At 56.7% G+C, this 17,412-nt stretch overlaps 2 protein-coding genes across 6 annotated transcripts in view; both read right to left on the bottom strand.

Moving 5' to 3' along the window:
- The window catches only part of MTA2 (metastasis associated 1 family member 2), a 109,709-nt gene that overhangs the window by 91,445 nt on the left and 852 nt on the right, over window positions 1-17,412 (bottom strand). Inside the window, exons 2-18 of one of the 2 annotated variants that reach the window (XM_059710423.1) lie at window positions 17,154-17,221; window positions 16,726-16,819; window positions 15,092-15,209; window positions 14,911-14,974; window positions 14,630-14,747; window positions 14,253-14,355; window positions 13,976-14,075; window positions 13,627-13,815; window positions 13,452-13,526; window positions 13,313-13,371; window positions 13,052-13,149; window positions 12,781-12,920; window positions 12,301-12,529; window positions 12,033-12,122; window positions 11,265-11,383; window positions 11,022-11,164; window positions 10,027-10,812 (exon numbers count right to left, since the gene is read on the bottom strand). In XM_059710423.1, the coding sequence (XP_059566406.1) occupies window positions 10,647-10,812; window positions 11,022-11,164; window positions 11,265-11,383; window positions 12,033-12,122; window positions 12,301-12,529; window positions 12,781-12,920; window positions 13,052-13,149; window positions 13,313-13,371; window positions 13,452-13,526; window positions 13,627-13,815; window positions 13,976-14,075; window positions 14,253-14,355; window positions 14,630-14,747; window positions 14,911-14,974; window positions 15,092-15,209; window positions 16,726-16,819; window positions 17,154-17,221 (1,973 nt within the window). In that variant the 3' untranslated portion in view covers window positions 10,027-10,646. Of the gene's footprint in view, window positions 1-10,026; window positions 10,813-11,021; window positions 11,165-11,264; window positions 11,384-12,032; window positions 12,123-12,300; window positions 12,530-12,780; window positions 12,921-13,051; window positions 13,150-13,312; window positions 13,372-13,451; window positions 13,527-13,626; window positions 13,816-13,975; window positions 14,076-14,252; window positions 14,356-14,629; window positions 14,748-14,910; window positions 14,975-15,091; window positions 15,210-16,725; window positions 16,820-17,153; window positions 17,222-17,412 lie in introns of those variants that run through there. The other variant, XR_009454518.1, reaches the window with a different exon arrangement.
- On the bottom strand, window positions 38-7,559 carry TUT1 (terminal uridylyl transferase 1, U6 snRNA-specific). Of its 4 annotated transcripts, XM_059710419.1 has the most exons (9): window positions 7,402-7,559; window positions 5,666-5,856; window positions 4,573-4,888; window positions 4,308-4,408; window positions 2,776-3,245; window positions 2,095-2,204; window positions 1,848-1,958; window positions 1,579-1,671; window positions 38-1,206 (listed from the first exon to the last, which is right to left on the bottom strand). In XM_059710419.1, exons 1-9 carry the CDS (start codon window positions 7,481-7,483, stop codon window positions 83-85), a joined length of 2,598 nt encoding a protein of 865 aa, XP_059566402.1. In that variant the 5' UTR covers window positions 7,484-7,559; the 3' UTR covers window positions 38-82. The 4 variants fall into 4 exon arrangements, with proteins under 4 accessions (XP_059566402.1, XP_059566403.1, XP_059566404.1 ...); XM_059710420.1 differs by lacking the exon at window positions 1,579-1,671; XM_059710421.1 differs by lacking the exon at window positions 1,848-1,958.

Below are 17,412 nucleotides of genomic sequence, written 5' to 3'. Positions count from 1 at the left end.
GGAGGGCCGTCACCAGGTGGGAATTCCAGAAACTGCAGCAGGTATTAAACCAGCAGCTTTATTGCCCTTCGGGTGCCAGGCTTTACTTAAGGAGACTGCGAAGGGCTTGAGGGAGGAAAACCTGTAAGAAATGATGGAGATCAGGGAACAGGCCCTGGGAATCCTGGAGCGGGGTCACAGTGAGCGCCTGGTCGGCCTGGGAGGCAGACACCACGAAGGTCAGGAGCGGCTCAGCCTCCGGCCTCTGCTCGGCACTGCCCAGTGCTCTCAGCTCCTGGGTCACGCGAGCCTCCGTCGCCAGCCACGCCACCCCCGTGCCCGCCCCGCCCGCGGTGCCTGCCGTGGCCTGCTGCTGCAGGCATCTCCGGGCCCGCCGCCGCCCCTGCCACACTCGGTGCCACAAGGCGCAGCGCCAGCTCACTGGAGAGAGCGACGCCCCCTTCTTTGTCTCAACCTGGGCCCCTTCTTCGGCCGCCTGAGGTCCTGCATGGCCTGGCTGCTCTTCTCCAGGGGCCAGCAGCTTTGCAGTTGGCAGGGGAGGCGCCGCTGGCTGCCCAGGGCTCTGCAGGGCCCAGTCTTGTGTTGCTTCTCCAACCTCTGTAACCATTTCTTCCAACCCTTCTCCGCTCGGGGCCCCCGCACACCCCTGCGGCTCCTGCTCCCCGTCCTCGGGGCTGTTTTTCTGTCTGTCTATTTTCAGTCTCTTGCGTGACCCTTCCCGGGGAGGATCCCCAGTCCCACCTCCCTCTGGCCGCAGTCTCTTGGTTCCCTGTTCCAGCTGGCACCCCAATGCTTCCCTTAACACCTGGGCCAGGGCAGCAGTGAGCTGGGTGAAGGGAGCAGGAGGGAAGGGGATGGGGGTTGCAGACAGCAGGGCGCTAGGGGAGCTGGGCTGCAGAAGGGGGAGCAGCCCCCAGTCCCGACCCCGGGAAGAACGGTGCTGGTACTGGAGGCTTCGGCAGTAACTGGCTGCCGCGCGGCAGCAGTTCTGTAGCCGCCCGGCCACCCTGCTGGTTACATTGGCTGCCACATTGTGACTCAGGTCAAAGGGGTCCTGGAGATTCATGGGGCCGAGACGCAGGCCTTCCCAGCGGTTGGAGGGCAGGCCCCCCGCCACCGGCAGTGCCTGACCCTCCCGAAGGGACAGCAGTGAGCCACGAAGATCCCAGCAAGACACGCAGGAGAAGAACTGGGCCAGCAGGGAACCTGGAGGAGGAGGAAGACCAGGGAAGGGGGGTGACTCAGAGGCCAGAACCGAGACAGGCCCTGAACCAGAGCCATTCACTTAGCAGGACTTGCTTTCTCCCTTCAAGGAGCTCACCAGTGCCAGCAGCCAGGCCTCTCTGAGCCCTGCAAGCAAGAGGCCAAGCTCGCGCGCTGTGCCCCTAGCAGCGTCCTCCCCTCCCCAGATGCCCCTGGCAGCAGTGCAGCCCCCATTACTCCCGGACCCGGCTTCTTCAGCTGTGAGCGGCAGTAACACTAGCTGACCCAGGGCGCTGTGAGGGCCATGCGGCCCCAGGAACTGTGGGTGGATGCCACCTGCCGCCATTAACGTCTCCTCCTGGTCCCCACACTCACTCAGGGGCTCCTTGTTGGCGCTGGGCTCCAGTCTCGAGGCATCTCTGGGGAAACTACAGTCCCAGCCGTCCACCACCACCTGCTCACCCTCACCTGGGAGAGGAGAAAAGGGGGGATCAGCCTGGAAGCTGGAAGACGGGGAGGGGGGGCGCATTGGAGAGAGGGGTGATAACAGAGCTCTCAGTCCCCTTGGAGCTCAGGGTGTCTATGTGAGATAAAGAGCAGGTGAGATGATGCTAACGAGAGAGGGTGGAGGCCGGGCTGCGTACCTGCTTTCTGGGTGAGCTGAGACACAGTGGGCAACACAGGAGGGTCCCTGGTCTGAAGGAAATAGATCACGAGCAAGGTCAGGGCGTAGTTATTGAGAAGGGGGCCACTCCCTGGGGAAATGATGATTCATGAGATTAGAGGTGCTTCCGGCGCCCTCCCAGGCGGGTTTTCTCAACCCTGGTTTCTGTATCTGCCTCCCTCCTCTGCCCCAACACCAACTCAGGCCCAGGGCCGTCCAACTCTCACCTGTCAGCCCTCGACCCTGAGCCCAGCAGCGGAGGGTGTACACCAGGGGCCGCACCCGCTCATCCAGCTCGGAGCAGAGACTCAGGAAGCGGGAGTTATGCAGGGCCAGCCTGCGACAAAGAGGAGACAAGGATGTTAGGGTGCAGGAGCCCTCTGAAGGCATCTCCCCCAGATCTTATTCCAGACTTGGTAAGGGGAGCCGGGAATAGGCCAGGAGAGGGTTCCCACAGTGTCTGCTGACACACAGGCCTTCTGAGAGGCTGTGCAGAGCAGGCCGCATGCTACCCGTCCGATATGCCTGTCAGACATCCACGGAGCAGATCACTGTAAGGCTGCTCAGAGCCTTCGTGTGCAGAGCAACGAAGACAGGAGGGAAGGAGGAAAGGAAGAAAAGGGAAGGAGGAAGAGAGAAAGAGGAAGTGGGGAAAGGGAGGGAAGGGAGAAACCTATTTGTGTTTAACTTAGCATTTCCCAAATCGATTCAACCATGAAACTTTCTAAATCCCTTCAAAATAGCATTTCCAAACCCCCTCTCATGAACATGGAAATGGCAGCCACAGGAGGTGCGTGGCAGGAAGGACGGGACCCAACAGGAAAACCTCGAGGCTCAGCAGGTGCAGGAGCGCCCCACACCAGGCTCCCTCCTCAGCCGCCCCTCCCCAATCACCCCGAAACAGGTACCGGTTACTGAGGGAGACGTCCCCGTGGAGACCTGAAGGCCGATGACAGAACTTGACCACGGGGCGCCGGGCAGAGGGCACAGTTTGGACTCGGTACACTCCAGGAACACAGCCCCGAAGAATGGACCCCACCAGCTCCAGCATGGCTCCCTGCTCCGTCTTCTCCCCCTTCGGGGCCTCTGCCAGCTCCAGAGCCTTCCCCAGCTCCCCCTCTCCCCGGTCCTCCTGCAGCGGTGAGGCTGGAGGCAGGGACTGGGGAGAGGCCAGGGTCTCGGAGGCCAAAGCTGAGTCCGGAGTCTGAGGTGCCACGGAGGAGGAAGGGATTTCAAAGTCCAGGGCTTCCGAGTCTTGGGGAGAAGCTGGGGGCTGCGAGTCTGAAGAGGATGCTGGGGTGCAGGCCAGGGCTTGAGGATCCAGCGGGGATGCGAGGGCCGAGTCCAAGGACGGAGACTCCGGAGCCTTTGGGACCGGCTGTGGATGGGAATGAGCCGAGTGAATTCCTCTCCTGCTGTCCCCTAACCAAGGACCATTCCGTCCCCAAAACAAACTATGACTTACTGCTTACTATGTGCCAGGCCCTATTCCAAGGACTTTATACCTATAACTCATTTAATCTTCACAATACTTTTCATTAAAAATAACCTTTCAATGACATAAAACAATGGTCTCTAGCCTACAGAAATGTCATTGTCAAAAAAGGCAGAGAAACTGTTCCGGGGAAAGAAGACTAAAGCGACAACGCAACCGCCCGTTGTGAGGGTGGCTGACCAGACGGGAGTATGTGCTGCCCATTGTGAGGGTGGCTGACCAGACGGGAGTATGTGCTGCCCATTGTGAGGGTGGCTGACCAGACGGGAGTATGTGCTGCCCATTAAAGTCTTGCCGAGCTTTACACTTGTTCAGTGTGACATTCCCTCAACGTGCTAACGGCACTGTGTTCTGCACACGCTAGAGCCCCTCGGTTCTGAGGTGGTGCACACTGGAACAGGAAGGGGTAAAGGCGTGGTGTGCAACCTGCTCTCAAATGATTCGGAAAATACAGTGTATGTGTGTAGAGACGATGATAAAGGAAATTTTCTTTTAAAAGTAACCCTTTTTGAGGGGCTGGAGGTAGATGGGAACTTTATACTTTCTGCTTAATTTTGCTGTGAACATAAAACTCTGAAAAATGTAATAACCCTTTCCTATTCCAAAAGCAGAATCTGTACCTCAGATGGTAAAAAACACAGAGAAGTAAAAAACATAACCCAAAAATGACCACATTGTATGTCCTATTATATATATTTTTTTTTTCCCAAAAAAATAAAATATCATACATGCCATTTTGAAATCTGGGTTTTTTCCTGTTACAAATGCCATCTATCTCATGTCAGTTCATTTGCATATCAATCCACATTCACATTTTTCGAATTACAATATCTTTCAGGCAGGTCCTATGATCCCCACTTAACAGATGAGGAACTAAGGCCTGAGAGGTGACCTGCTTGCCCCGTCACGTAGCCATTCCCACTGACCACCACCCTGGTTACTCACCGGGGGCTCTTCCAAGTCACCCAGATCCAGGAAGAGGTCAAGATCGCAGTCATGGACGTCAAAGCTGTTTATGGAAGAGCCAAAAGGATGGACCACACAGCCTGGGTGCGGAGCAGAGAATAAGGTCAGGAGACATGGGGGGGCTAAGCGTGGAAGCACATAACGGGCACGAAGAAGAAAGAGCCACCGAGCACACACGGCCAGCTGAGGGAGCACCGGGGAAGCAGGCGGGAGGACAGCACGGGCTCGGGCGGGAGGCGCTCACCGGGGAAGAACTCTGTGAAGACCTCTTGGATCAGCGCCACCACGAGGCTCCGAAGCTGCCGCTCGGCCTGGGACAACTCCCGCAGCCCCACGAGCTTCGCCATCTGCGCCCCCACGTCCGGGGCCTCGGCGAGGGCTGTGGCCAGCTGGTGACTGTCGGGGGCCGCTCCTTTGGGAGATTTGGAGGCCGGCTTCTGGAATTCTTTCTGTTCCCGTGGCCGGACGCGCAGGCGCTGTCCCCCCAGGCTGTGCTGGGGCTGGGACAGAACAGCCTCCCGGGAGCCCACGTCCCCCATCTCCACGATGGCAAACACTCCCTGGGAAATCACAACGGGGGCAGGGATGACGGGTCCGCAACCAAGAACCCAAACGCGTGGTCTGAGAGCGGGCACGGAAGGTTAAACGGGGAGCACCCTGTGAACTGGGAATATCTGTTCGCTGTTTCTGGAGCAACGGGAAACATTTGGACAAGCAAGGCTCTCCTTTACTTGGATCCCGCACACGTTACTCACCTCAGTTGGCCTCTGAAAGTCTCACGTTACCTATCCCATTGCCCCACTCTTCCCAATGACGTGATTTCACTGGTTATATTGGACCCGCCCCCTCACCTTCCTGCTGTCATTAGAGTCATTTAACGTAGATGAAGAATCCACGCAATGAACACTGTGCTAGATAAAATCATAGGCCCTGCCTCTAACTTACCATCTAAGCATAAGGGCAATACGATAGTCGTGTCGCTATCGTGTGGTTGAGTTCAATGATGTTCATTGGGCAAGGGGGTGGGGAAACTGGGGACATGTGTCAAAATGAACCATTTTTTTAAAATTCAGCTCTAAGCAGTGCCTAGTACAAAGTTAGCAGTTAATGGTAATTGGCAAATAAAAGATTGGCTGAATAAGTAAACAACCAGCAAGTACCCAGCGACTAACTCCGGTGAACTGAGCAAGTTCAAGCTGGGTGGTAGTCACAAAGCTGCACCAGTCCACGGACAAGCCGCGTTAGGAACTGGCCAGAACGGACGCCTGGTTCCTCTCGTCTCTTTTGCTGCGTGGAACACCTGACTCCTCATCTACCCCCAGACGCATTCATTCTACCTTGTCCTTATCCATGACGACACTGGCCACAGGCCCAAACGCCTGGAAGTACTCAGAAAGCTGAGTAGAATCCACATCCCGGGGGAAGCCACTGACAAACACACTGCGAAGTCCCTGGGCCTTTCGGGCAGCGCGTAGTTCTACCAGATGCCGGTGCTTCCGGCCTCCCAAGTGGGCGTCCAGGCTGGGTCCTGCAAAGACAAACACGAAACAAAAACTTCCAAACTCGCTCCTCAGGGTGCCTGTTACCCGCCCCCCTAAATCCTACTGACCCTTCCAAGCCATAGAAAGTGCGAACTTTGAATAAACGAACTCCTGGCTCCCTCTGCCTTCCTCTTTTGTCCGTCTTTACATATAGTGCATTTCAAGCGGTTCCCAGAACTGACTACACTACAGGTATTCCTTAAACCAGCGGTCGCCAACGGGTGGTCCACGGACCACTGGTGGTCGGTGAGGTCCGAAAGGTTGGCGACCGCTGTCTGAAACCATCTGTAAGTGCTAGGAAGAGCAACACCTGCAAATTGTAAGAGAAAAAAAAACACAGCTAACGTGTGCAAATAATACATAAAAGAACGAAATATATCAAGACCCTAAACCAGCGGTTCTCAACCTGTGGGTCGCGACCATCGGAAAACACATATAGCATATCAGATATTTACAGTACGATTCCTAACAGTAGCAAAATTCAGTTATGAAGTAGCAACGAAAATAATTTTATGGTTGGGGGTCACCACAACATGAGGAACTGTATGAAAGGGTCGCGGCGTGAGGAAGGTTGAGAACCGCTGCCCTAGACTATTTCCCATGGGTCATCTCTGAGTATGGTATAAAGATTACAAATGCAAGATAGGAAGCCACCCTGTCCAAGTTCAAATCCCAGCTCAATCAAGCCGATATCTTGGGCAACTAACTCTCTTCGTGCATCAACTTCCTCAGATATAAAACCGAGGTAACAACAGCACATAACCGACAGGAACTGTTCACATGGCACTTGGCAGAGAGCCTGGCACGCGGCGCACGAAGGAAAAGTTTAGCTGCCATTATGTTTATTACATTTTGAGTCAGCTGCTCGATGTCATCACTGTATGGATGGGGCCAGGGAAGACTGGGTTTCCGGCCGGCCCTAGTGGGACGTAGCAGCGGTGCCATTCACAAAGAAAGAAAAAGAAAAAAAAAAAAAAGACTGGGAGGTCCTGTTAGGGAATATCGTGATTCTGACTTCAAAGGTCAAACCCGAGGTTTCATGGAGCGCCTGTGCTGTCATACAAGGACCTTGCCAACTTTTAGAATCCCACCTGCCGGCCATGCTACTCGCCCTTCCTTGCCTCTGCAGGGCTTCCCTGGCTCCATTACTACCTTTCCTGGCCCCGCCGCTCCCCACACAGCTGCAGAGCACGGAGTGGTCTCCACCTCTAGGTGGCGTGCTCCGCATCACCTTTCTCCCCCCTCCTCCCCCCCCCCCCCGCAGAGCCCAGCGGGAACCCCAGGCGCACAGCGGCTGTCCAACAAGTGGCGGTCAAAGAGGGGGTACAATGGGAGGTTTCGGATGGCGGGAAGGAGGCTGTAAGGTGGTGGGGCTTCCCCCACTCTAAGTCCTTGGGCCGGACGGAGGGAAGACGGAGGTGGGCGACTCTACCTATCGACGCTTGGCAAGAACGATGACCTGTTACCCTAACTTTCGCCAGGACCCAAAGACGAGAGCCCACAACCACCCCTCCTCACTAGCCACCGCTTACGGTTGGCTGTGGTGACGTGGCAGAGGCGGCAGCGGAAAGCCCCACGCGGCAGCGACTCGACATCCGAACCCACCGCCGCCATCGCGGCTACCCGGTACCGACCGACTGCAACCACTTCCGCCACCAGCGGAGCTCGCGCTTCCAAATCGCAATGCGCTGGAAAGCAACTTCCGCCAGCCCGATCGGAAGTGACGTAAGGCGGGAAGCCGTGTAGGCGCACACCTCCGGAAACCAGGTCCCTTCGACTCAGGGTTCCGTTTCCCGCGGGTGTTAAGGCTTTGGAAAAGCCGCCCCATCCACGATCCTTATCTGCATGCCGTAAGCCGATTGGTGTGCTCTGAGCTGTTCCGGTGCTGATTGGCCCAAAGAATCGTGAATATTCATAACGACAGACACAAAGGCGGGCGCGGGTGACAGCCGCTGTTTCCCAGCTGGGGGCGGTGGGCAGGCTGTGCTCTGCTGCGAGGGGCAGTAGAGACCCGCGCGGCTGTATCCTCCGCCCTGGGTTTCCCTGGAGAACAAACGCGGAGGGTGAGCAGCTCCACGAAACCAACCGCTGTCCCTGGACTCCCAACCTCAGGACTGTTGTTTCTCTCTCTGCCCCAGTTCCGCCCCAAAAACGGTGTTCTGCGCCCGCTTCCCAGCCCTGGTTGGGGAGCTCTGCCCGCCCCGTCACCTTCCGGACTCCGAAGGGCCACAGCCAGATGGATGAGCAAGGCTTTGCTTCCGCAGAGGTGGGCTGCACTCACGTGGGGCCCGAACCACAGCCACCTCAAGGCATGGACCGAACCTCCTCTGGTGGCAGCTGAGTAAAAGGCCTCGGAGGGGGAGGCGCCGCTTTCCCCCAGGCTAGGCTAGTGAGTGGTCAGTGCATCCTGACCTACAAGTGGAAGCTCAGGACAGGAGCGGGAGGGAGCTGGGGAGGCCCCAGGCCCAGGGAGCATGAGCTAGAGCACTGTCGATGGGCGAAGCCGCCCTTGCTGTGGTTGTCAGCTCGTAGCTGTGGCCTCTGGAAAGAGCCTCAAGGTCTGCAACCTTGAGCAAGTGACAACTGCTGAGGCTGTGCCCACCTCTAAAGAAAATGTGCAAGGAGCACAGGATAGACGTCTGATCTCTCCCTGAAGGTGCGGAGACCATGAGAAAGAAGACACCTACTAAGGGCTCCTGGTGGCTAACTGGATTCAAATTTGTTTTTGCTCACCTGAGGTTATTTTTTCCATTTTTTTTCCGAGAGAGTGGGAGGGAGGGAGGGAGGGAGGGAGACATCTGCCTTCCCCACGTGCCCCCACCAACTGTGCCCTTGACCGGGAATCAAACCCATGACCCTGGTGCTCTAATCTCTGAGCACATGGGTCAGGGCTGGACTCAAATTTTATTTTTTTTAACCTGTGACCCGTCAGTGCACAGGTTGATGCTCTATCCACTGAGCCAAACCAGCTAGGGCTCAAATTTTATATTTCTTTTCTTTTCTTTTTTTATTTCAGAGAGGGAGAGGGGGGAGATAGAAACATCAATGAGAATCATTTATCAACTGCCTCCTGTACACTCCACACTGAGGATCGAACCCGCAACCCGGATATGTGCCTTGACTGGGAATCCAACCGGGACCTACTGATTCATAGGTTGATGCTCAACCACTGGGCCCCACCAGTCCGTTTGGCTCAGTGGATAGAGCGTCAGCCTGCGGACTGAAGGATCCCAGGTTCGATTCTGGTCAAGGGCACAGGAGGCAGCCGATCAATGATTCTCTCTCATCATTGATGTTTCTATCTCTCTCTCCCTTCCTCTCTGAAATCAATAAAGATATTTTTTAAAAAGTAAAAAAAAAAAATTTAAAAAACAGAGCCTAGCAGGAGCCTCCCCCATGACCTGCACAGAACTACACGGTCCTGCCACCTGAACCAGCCCCTGGAAAGGAGCTCCTCACCAATGACAGCGCCTTTGGACCTTTCCCACGGAAAGGACTTGGAGTCCTCGTTTGCATGAGGACAGGTCACTCTGAAGGCTGCCCAGAGCACAGAGCTACCTAGCTGGAGAGGCCTGGCCCCAGGGTCACCTCACAGCCGAGTTTGGAGATTGGCACCACCCATCAGTTGACAGGCGCTTCGTCTACTGGCCTAGCGACCTCGGTCTCTCAACCCTAAAGGGCAGGAGCACTAGAGTGGGCCCTGACATGAAGGCAGCTGCTGAGGCCGCCTTGGGGACCCAGGAAGCAGCACTATGCAAATAGATCGGAGTGAGGTGGTAAGATCTTACAGTACCGCCCCTGAGTTGGCTACCTGTCTCGCTCTGGCCTCCAACAACTCCCAGAATTCCATAGGAAAAGGAAAAGGAGAGTTAAGAATTAGGAAATAAAGAAGCATCTTCGCACACACATACCCGTCCTGTGGAGACGTCCCATCCAGAGAACTAGCTCATCCCAACTGCTTTGAATAAACCTGGGTCACCACAGGGAACTGGGGAGCAGTTTGGGCCCCGCAAGAAGGCCACCTGCCCAGGCTGCACCTCATAGAGCTGCTCCCAGGGCAAGCCCCATCTGTACTTTCTTGTCGTCCTTTATTTTCCAACTGAAGACACACACACCCACACACACTCATGGCAGAGAACAGCTGAGCCAGGAGGAGCTGAAGAAAACAGCTTTTTATTTGTTACTGTAAGAACCAATTACAGAATCGACATTTAAAAAATGGACAAAAGATCTTTATTTCTGAGAATTGGCGTACAAAAGGCGGAGGGGACAAGGGGAGGGGAGGAAAGAGTGCGCATGGGCTGGGTTTGATGCCAGCTTAGGAGCCTCAAACTGTTTAGCAAAGTCCGGACACCGGACAGGAAGAGAAACCCCCAATTAGGAAAAAGAAAAAAAAGAACAGACATGGCAGTGCACGCCCCCCTCCCCCAACCAGGTGTCCGTTTACTCTTCCCTTCCCCTGTCCCCTTTCACAAAGGGAGGCAAAATTTTTAAAAAATTAAAAAACCCTCCCCCTAAAACTGTCCAAGACAGCTGTGGGTCCTATCCCCCAAAAGAGGCCGGGTTCCCACCACGGGTCAATTCCTGCAGTCCGCCTCCATCACGGGCACGGAGGAGCAAGGGAAGGAGGCAAGCCTTGAAGCGGTAACACCAGAGGGCGCCCGATCCCTCCACTTGCTCCCTCCTTCCCCCCTCCCTCCCTATGACACTCGAGAAAAGGGAACTTGGGTGAACTGGGCACCCACCCTCTTCCAGCCCCCCTCCCTTCCCCAGAAGTTCAGTCCTCCAGGACAATAGGCTCATTGGTGCTGGCAGGATGTGAGGGTGCAGGCAGAGAGACGGGGGGCCTCACTGCCATCAGCGGTGGCTTCACCTTCAGGGGCAAGTTGGGCCTGCGGGCAGCTCTCCGCATCTCCAGGTGAGTCAGAGCTTTCCGAAGGGCCCTGGCCAGGAAGAGGAGAGGGAATCCAGAAGCCTACGACCCCAGCGCTGCAACCCCACTCCACACGGCAATTCCTCCAGCCATTCCTGCCTGGCACCCCGAGCCTGCACCCACGCTCCCTGTTGCTGGCCAGGCTCAGACACTCCTATTTCCCATGCCACCAACCTGGGTTGCCAACATCTCAGCCCCCTCCCATGGTGGGCTCCCTACCTGGTATCTTTTGTGGCCACAAACACCACAGGATTGGGGGCATCCGCCGGGTTTAGTTTCTGACGCTTGGCTGCTGGCTGGGAGCTTGAGCGAATCCCTGAAGCCAGGGGCCTTCCATTGGCAGAGAAGGGAACCCCTGCCATCTGGAAAAGGGTGGGCAGCACAGTGAGGGGCCTCTCTCTCAGCCCCGTCATAAACCAAAGCCCGCCCCCTCGGCGTGGCCCACGCCAGCCTGTCACTCACAGCCTCATAGGCCCGTTTCACCATGATGCCCCCCAGGCCCCGGCTCTGGGTCAGCTGGTTTCTGTTGATGGGTGTCTTGGTACCCCGAGGTGTTTTTGGTTTCAGAGGTGCCTGGGCCACTTCAAGGTAAAAAAACAAACAAACAAACAAAAAAATAACATTCACACTTCCTTTTCTCTATGCAGTTTCCCTGGGCATCCCTAAGCGTCGTGGTGGGGAGGAGTTTGACAAGCAATTACCAGTACAGTTGACCCTTAATGTGGGGTTAGGGGCACTGACCCCCCACACAGTAAAAAAAATCCCCAGATAGCTTTTCCTTAAAGTATATTTTTATTGATTTCAGAGAGGAAGGGAGAGGGAGAAAGAGATAGAAACTTCAATGAGAGTGACTCATTGATCGGCTGCCTCCTGCACACTCCCCACTGGGGTTCGAGCCTGCAACCTAGGCATGTGCCCCTGACCGAAACTGAACCCGGGACCCTTCAGTCCACCGGCTAGGGCACCCATATAGCTTTTGACTCCCCCAAAACTTAACCAGTATTTCAAAAGTCACACAGGAGTATGATCTTGTCAAATCAGTATGGTCATATGGATAGCTCATGAGAAAATATTATTAACCTACAAGAGGACAGTTTGTTAAGACTAAATCTCTAAGGCCTGAATGGGAGAGGAGGTTTCGACAGTAAAAGGACTGAGAGCCTAACACCAGCCTAACTGGTTCCCCATCCTGTACCCACCCTGTACCCAGTCTGGTTCCCCATCACATACCCAGATCTTTGACGATAGTTGCTAGGGGCAGCCGCACCAGAGGGTGAATCTTCAATGGAGTCTTGGCGGCCTTAGGGAGTCGAATGGAGCCTGGAGAAAAAGGTGAAGGGGCTTATCTATCCAGGCCTTTTCTGGGGCAGGAGCCATGTCTACATCTTCACAAACCCCTGAGCCTACTATCCCCACTGTCACTGAACACCCAGAGCAGAGACACACTGGCCTCTGGCCAGGCAGCCCTAACCGCCACCAGCTCAGCACTCCTGCTTACACTCTGCCTTGATGGCATTGGCATTGATAGGGGCATAGGGTCGCCGAGCAGCCCTCCTCGGCTGTAACAGGTCCCTGCACATGCGTCTGGCAAGACGGGTCAGCTTCGTGGTCTGGAGCAGGAATGTTTGCCTGTTCTTAGCCAGCAGCTTGGCCCGGTTGGCGCTGGTCGTATAGGGGGAGAGACTTTGGGCTTCGGGTCTGGACAAATGACCCCTTGAGTGTGGCTCCTGGAAGGACATAGGAAAAAAGGAAAACACAGACGGCTACTGAGGCTCCCTTTCTGCCATTCTCCCAAGAGAGCTATTTAGTCCTGACTGATCTCTACCACCGTCCTGACCTCCTGGCTCCTATACCACCTTGCTCCTCCCTCCCCAACACATCAAGCCATCCCCACATATGGAGCCGAGTATTCTGGCCTTCACCTAAGTTCACACCAATATGCTACTGTTCTCCCCTTCCTGCCCCCCTCAGTCCTTACTGTTGTGCCCCGAGCAGCCCCCTCAAGCTGGGTGGGCGTCTTCAGTCCCCCGTACTTCTTCCAGTAGATCCAGCAGGAAGCACAGAGGCGGCACTGCATGTTGGGTGGGCCCCAGGCGTACCACTGAGCAGACTGTGTGGCTGAAAGAGCAGAGAGGAGGTGGAGGTCGGCAGGGGGGAGGTGGGGAGGGCCGCCATTTGAGCCCCTCAGGTTCTTGGGTCAGAGCAGACCTCTCCCCACCCCTGCATCCCTGGCCCTCCCTGGAACTCACTGTGGCAGCTCTCGCAAGTCAGGCCCTTCTGGAATCCTGCCCCGTTCATGCCAGGTTTTGAGCCCACAGAGATGATCTGGTTAGGGTTTGGTTTGGTGCTAATAGGGGCAGGAGTGGGGAGAAAAGAAAAGAATTCAAGGAAAACAATCCGTTTCCACCTTGTCTCTGTAATAGCGCGCCCTGCCTCCTGCCCAGCCCAAATCGCAAGGACAGCACAGCTTGGGGGAAGGAGAGGAAGCCGCGGGCCCTGCCGTCACTCACTAGGTGGGGATGTAGACCTGTTTCAGTTTGCTGTCTGCTTCCGCTGCTTTCAATCTCTTCTGCAGGAAGAAGGACAGAGAAGGGTCAGAGCGCATCTCAGCAGGAGGCCTCTGGCCCAGCCCCCTGGCCCTGGCCGTACCTGCTGGATGTAGCGGTCTGTGGTTTTCCACATGTAATAAAACTGGACTATGCTGGCCAGCGACTTCCAGGGCAGCTAAGGAGGGCAGAGGGAACAAGGGTGAGCTCGCAGCTGGGCCCAGGTCCTGGTCCCTCACCGGCCGTCTCTTCCGCCTCCCTGAGCCCCACCCACTTACAAAGTCCTGGCGAATATCATTGAAATCCTTCCCGTACTTCTCCAGGGCCTCCTCAAACAGCATGGCCTCGGAGGCGGACCATTCCTCCATCTCGTCCCGGCACAGCACTGGGCCCCCCTGAGGCACCAGCGTCGACATGGCCTTGGCCAGGTCATAGCCGTTCCTCTGCAGTGTGTCCATCGCATGGAACTATGGGCAGGTAAGAAACAATGTTGATGACCCGAGCCCCTCAGCATGCTCTCCTGCTGCCCTTTAAACACTCCCATTCGCTCAGAGCCGCCCCTCTCCTGTCCCAGGCTCCGCAGTCCACAAAGCCCAGCCTGCCCGCCACCCACCAGCGCCTGCTCACCAGGGTGATATCTCGAGAGGCAGCGGCTGCACTCATGTGTAGGCTTGGCTGCCGGATGGAGCTGCTGCAATCTAGGGCTCTGGCGAAGGTCCCCACCGCTCTGCGAGGGAAACCGAGGCGTCAGGAGGGAAAGAAAGCGCAAGCAGGCTGGGGAACTGAGCCCGATGAGGAAAAAGGACCACACCCAGGCCAAAGCGAGGGTGCCCACCCGTAACAAGGGGGCGCAGAACTGCGTTCACACCTCCCCCGTCCTTCTTCCCCATCCACCCACCCTCACCGGGCCACCACGAGAAACTGGTCGATCTGCCGGTCTGTGAGAGGGTTGTCTGGGTCCCAGACCTTCATCTCCATCTTCTGCTGGTTCCGGTTATCAGACTCCCCTGAGGAAAGGGCAACGGCATCATCAGGGAGAGAGAAGGGAGGTGGCGGACAGATCCCAGCAGGAGATGAAGGCTAAGGTGCCATGGGTTCCATCAGGCACCCGGACTCCCACTTATCTGCCCACTGTGCCCACTGTCCCTTCCAGCTCCGGAGGCTGCATTCTGTCAGGGTGACAGCACCGAGCGTGCAGGGCGGCCCTGCACAAGCGCAAGGCACACGACTCAGAGACTCCGATGTCAGCTAAGCCAGCAGCCAGTCTGTCCTGCTGCTTACCCTCGGCCAGGCGATCTGGGATCTCAGCTTGGAATTTGCAACCAACTCGGATCTCCCCCTGGTCGGCGAGCAGCGTCTTCTGCACGGGGTCAAACACCAGGGAGTAGAAGAAGCAGTCCTGGCGGGCGGGGGGGGGGGTGAGCGGGCAGCAGTCCTCAGGGCAGGGCCAAGTCCCAGAGTCCCCGAAACACACGCAGCCTGGCAGCCTGCGCCTCCTCACAGTCCTCCTTTCCTCTTGCCTCTTGGGGAAATACCCCCCCCTTCTCCCAACACTTTCTCACCTCCTTTTCCAGATACTGGCTCAAGATATCTGTCTCGTTCAAGAGGGTCACGCTGCATTTTCCACTACAGGAGAGGGGTCAGAAGAGGCTGGGTGAGCACCTCACCCCAAAGCGTCCCGCTCACCACCCTCCTCTCCATCTCCCAAAGAGCGTGCTGGCCAGGGGCCTGACCGTCCCGTACCGGATGTGGGTGGCTGGCAAGGACTCAAACTGCCGAGAAAGAAAAAGTTCCCGGTGCTTCAGCTGATGTCGCTGCTGCTCCGACACCCCTGGCTGCTTTGACTCCTCTTCAAACTCCCCTGGGGGATGAAGGAGGAAGAAACCAAGTCAGAACTAATCCGGCAAGCGGCCACCGTGAACACAATGCGTCTCGGGGGGTTTCCTCAGACCCCCCAGACCAGCTCTCCCCGCCTCTCCATCGCTAATGCTCTTGGGAAAGGGCTGCTGAGGACAAACCGTGGCACAGAAACACATCCCACCCGGGTGCCGTGCTCAGACACCAACCAGAAGGCCCGAATCGGCCCCACCAGGCGGCAAGAATGTCACCTTGTCTCCTCCTTCCTACCCCAGCCTGAGGGCCAGAAACTGAGCAGGATGAAAAAGCATCACCTAAGGCGAAGTCTCACACTTCCTCTTTTCAGATTTCAGGAGACTCTGCTCTTAAACATCACACGCAACCCTAACCGCCCCTCGCTTTCTACTTGGCTAAGTTTGTTTGTGGGGCTTTCAAGAGCAGTATCTCAACCAGTGCCAACACCTTCCTCCCCAAGGAGCTGCAACTTGCCCCGAAACCTTGGTGGAAAGGGTTAACCTGGCGGGGTGCCAACCAGAGTGGGAGGGGGCAGAGGAGCCACAGGCCCAGATGCAGTGGTGCATTGTTCCGAACCACAGGGAGAAGGTGGGGGGTGCCACAGGCTCCACCCCTCGCCTGTGAGCTCCGGAAACCCTGTGCTAAGGGAAAGGGGACCACACCCCCCCACACCCCTTCTGATTGGACAAGGCCAAGGTCAGCCCCTGCCAGATGGAGCTGGAAACCCCAGAAGGCCAGAGACCTTGTTAGGCCCAGCTCCTCTGTAACCCCTTCATGCCCAAACCAGCCTGAAATAAGGAAAATCATTTGGGAAGGAGGAACAAGTAGGAGAAAGAAAGCCAAAGCAGGAAAGAAAAAAGAAATAAAGAAAATTGAAAGAGAGTATTTTTTTTTTGAAAGAAGACGAGAGCATAAGGAGAAGGAATACAGAGGAAGAGGAAAGGGTGTAAAATGGAGTGAAGGGGAAAACAGGAGACGAGAAAGAGGAAAAGTGCAGGAAAACTCCCTGTGCTCCCTATCCTGTCCCTTCAGTGTATCTCGCCACCTCCTGATCAGGAATCAGCCTGCTCCCCTACCAGCAGGCTTCTCAGTACCATCTCCTCCTCCTCACCTTGACCTTGGTCACCAGCCATTGTCCCAACACAGCCAAATGCCCCGAAGAGTCCTGCCCCTCCAGACCTCCTCCTCACCCCCATGTGCATCCGACCATCTCAAAACAAATAAGTAAGTACACAGACCCTCCCTCTAACACACTCCATTCACACACACACACTCCCACACGGGCCACGGTCGGGCTCTCCTTACCCGGCTTCCAACCCCAACGTGTAAGGACAGGCCTCCCTCCACAGACCAGGCCCTTCCCACCCCCAAACTCACACCCTGCCTTGGGCATGCTACCAGGGGAGGCACCTGCGAGGACATGCCCGGGCCTCAGACGGGGGGGGGGGGGGGGGGGGGCCGGGGGGCAGAGGGGGGCGGGGGGCGGGGGGCGGGGAGATGCTCACGCGCATTGCTGTCCGCCAGGCTGTTGAGGCTGCTGGAGATGTCCCTGCGCCGGAAGAGGCACACCACCTTGGCCTCCACGTTCCCATTTGCAGTCTAGGCGGGGGGAGGGCGGGGGGAGCCGGTCGGTGAAAAGCGGAAAGGCACGACTAGCAACAGTCAGTTTCTCAGGGATGCACCAAACCCCAGAAATGATAAATGAGGGCGCACGTCTAAGGACAGACTTCCCAGCCCCTTTCCTCCGCCCCCGGGACACAGTCAAGTACTTTTCCCACGGAGCTCAACCGCCCTTCCTGACGCACGAATGAATGAATGAATATGGATGGGTCCTGGGGACCGGGCCTCTCGCTCGCTCTCTCTCCCACTGAAGTTAGAGACCTCCGGGGGGAGGGGGGAGGGGGGAGGGGGGAGGGGGCACCGCTCCACTCACCTTGTTGAGCTCCTCAATCCGTCTCACCAGGTAGGGATTGCTGGAGGAGTTCTCAAAATAGACGTAATCTGCCGGGGGGGGGGGGGGGGGGGGGAGCGGGGGAGATCAGAGGAGGAGCGGGGGGGGGGGGCAGAGACAGGCGGGGGGGAGGGGCAGCGGGAGGTAAGGGTCCTGGCAGACAGGACCCTGGAAAGTGGAAGTGGGGAGACTAAGAGAAAATGAGGGGCGCCCCCCACCCCGACCACCTAGCTCCAGAATC

Source organism: Myotis daubentonii, chromosome 9 (assembly GCF_963259705.1).
Source record: "Myotis daubentonii chromosome 9, mMyoDau2.1, whole genome shotgun sequence".
NCBI lineage: Eukaryota > Metazoa > Chordata > Mammalia > Chiroptera > Vespertilionidae > Myotis > Myotis daubentonii.
Note: the sequence above shows the minus strand (reverse complement) of the source record. Positions and strands in the feature narration are given on the sequence as shown.

What these genes read in the sequence shown, in the direction of transcription:
- TUT1 (XM_059710419.1), bottom strand. Translation starts at nt 7,483, where the DNA reads ATGGCGGCGGTGGGTTCGGATGTCGAGTCGCTGCCGCGTGGGGCTTTC. An exon ending in TCGTCATGGATAAGGACAAG is followed by an intron (nt 4,889 to 5,665) that starts GTAGAATGAATG and finishes GTGATTTCCCAG; the next exon opens with GGAGTGTTTGCCATCGTGGA. An exon ending in TCAGGGTCGAGGGCTGACAG is followed by an intron (nt 1,959 to 2,094) that starts GTGAGAGTTGGA and finishes TCATTTCCCCAG; the next exon opens with GGAGTGGCCCCCTTCTCAAT.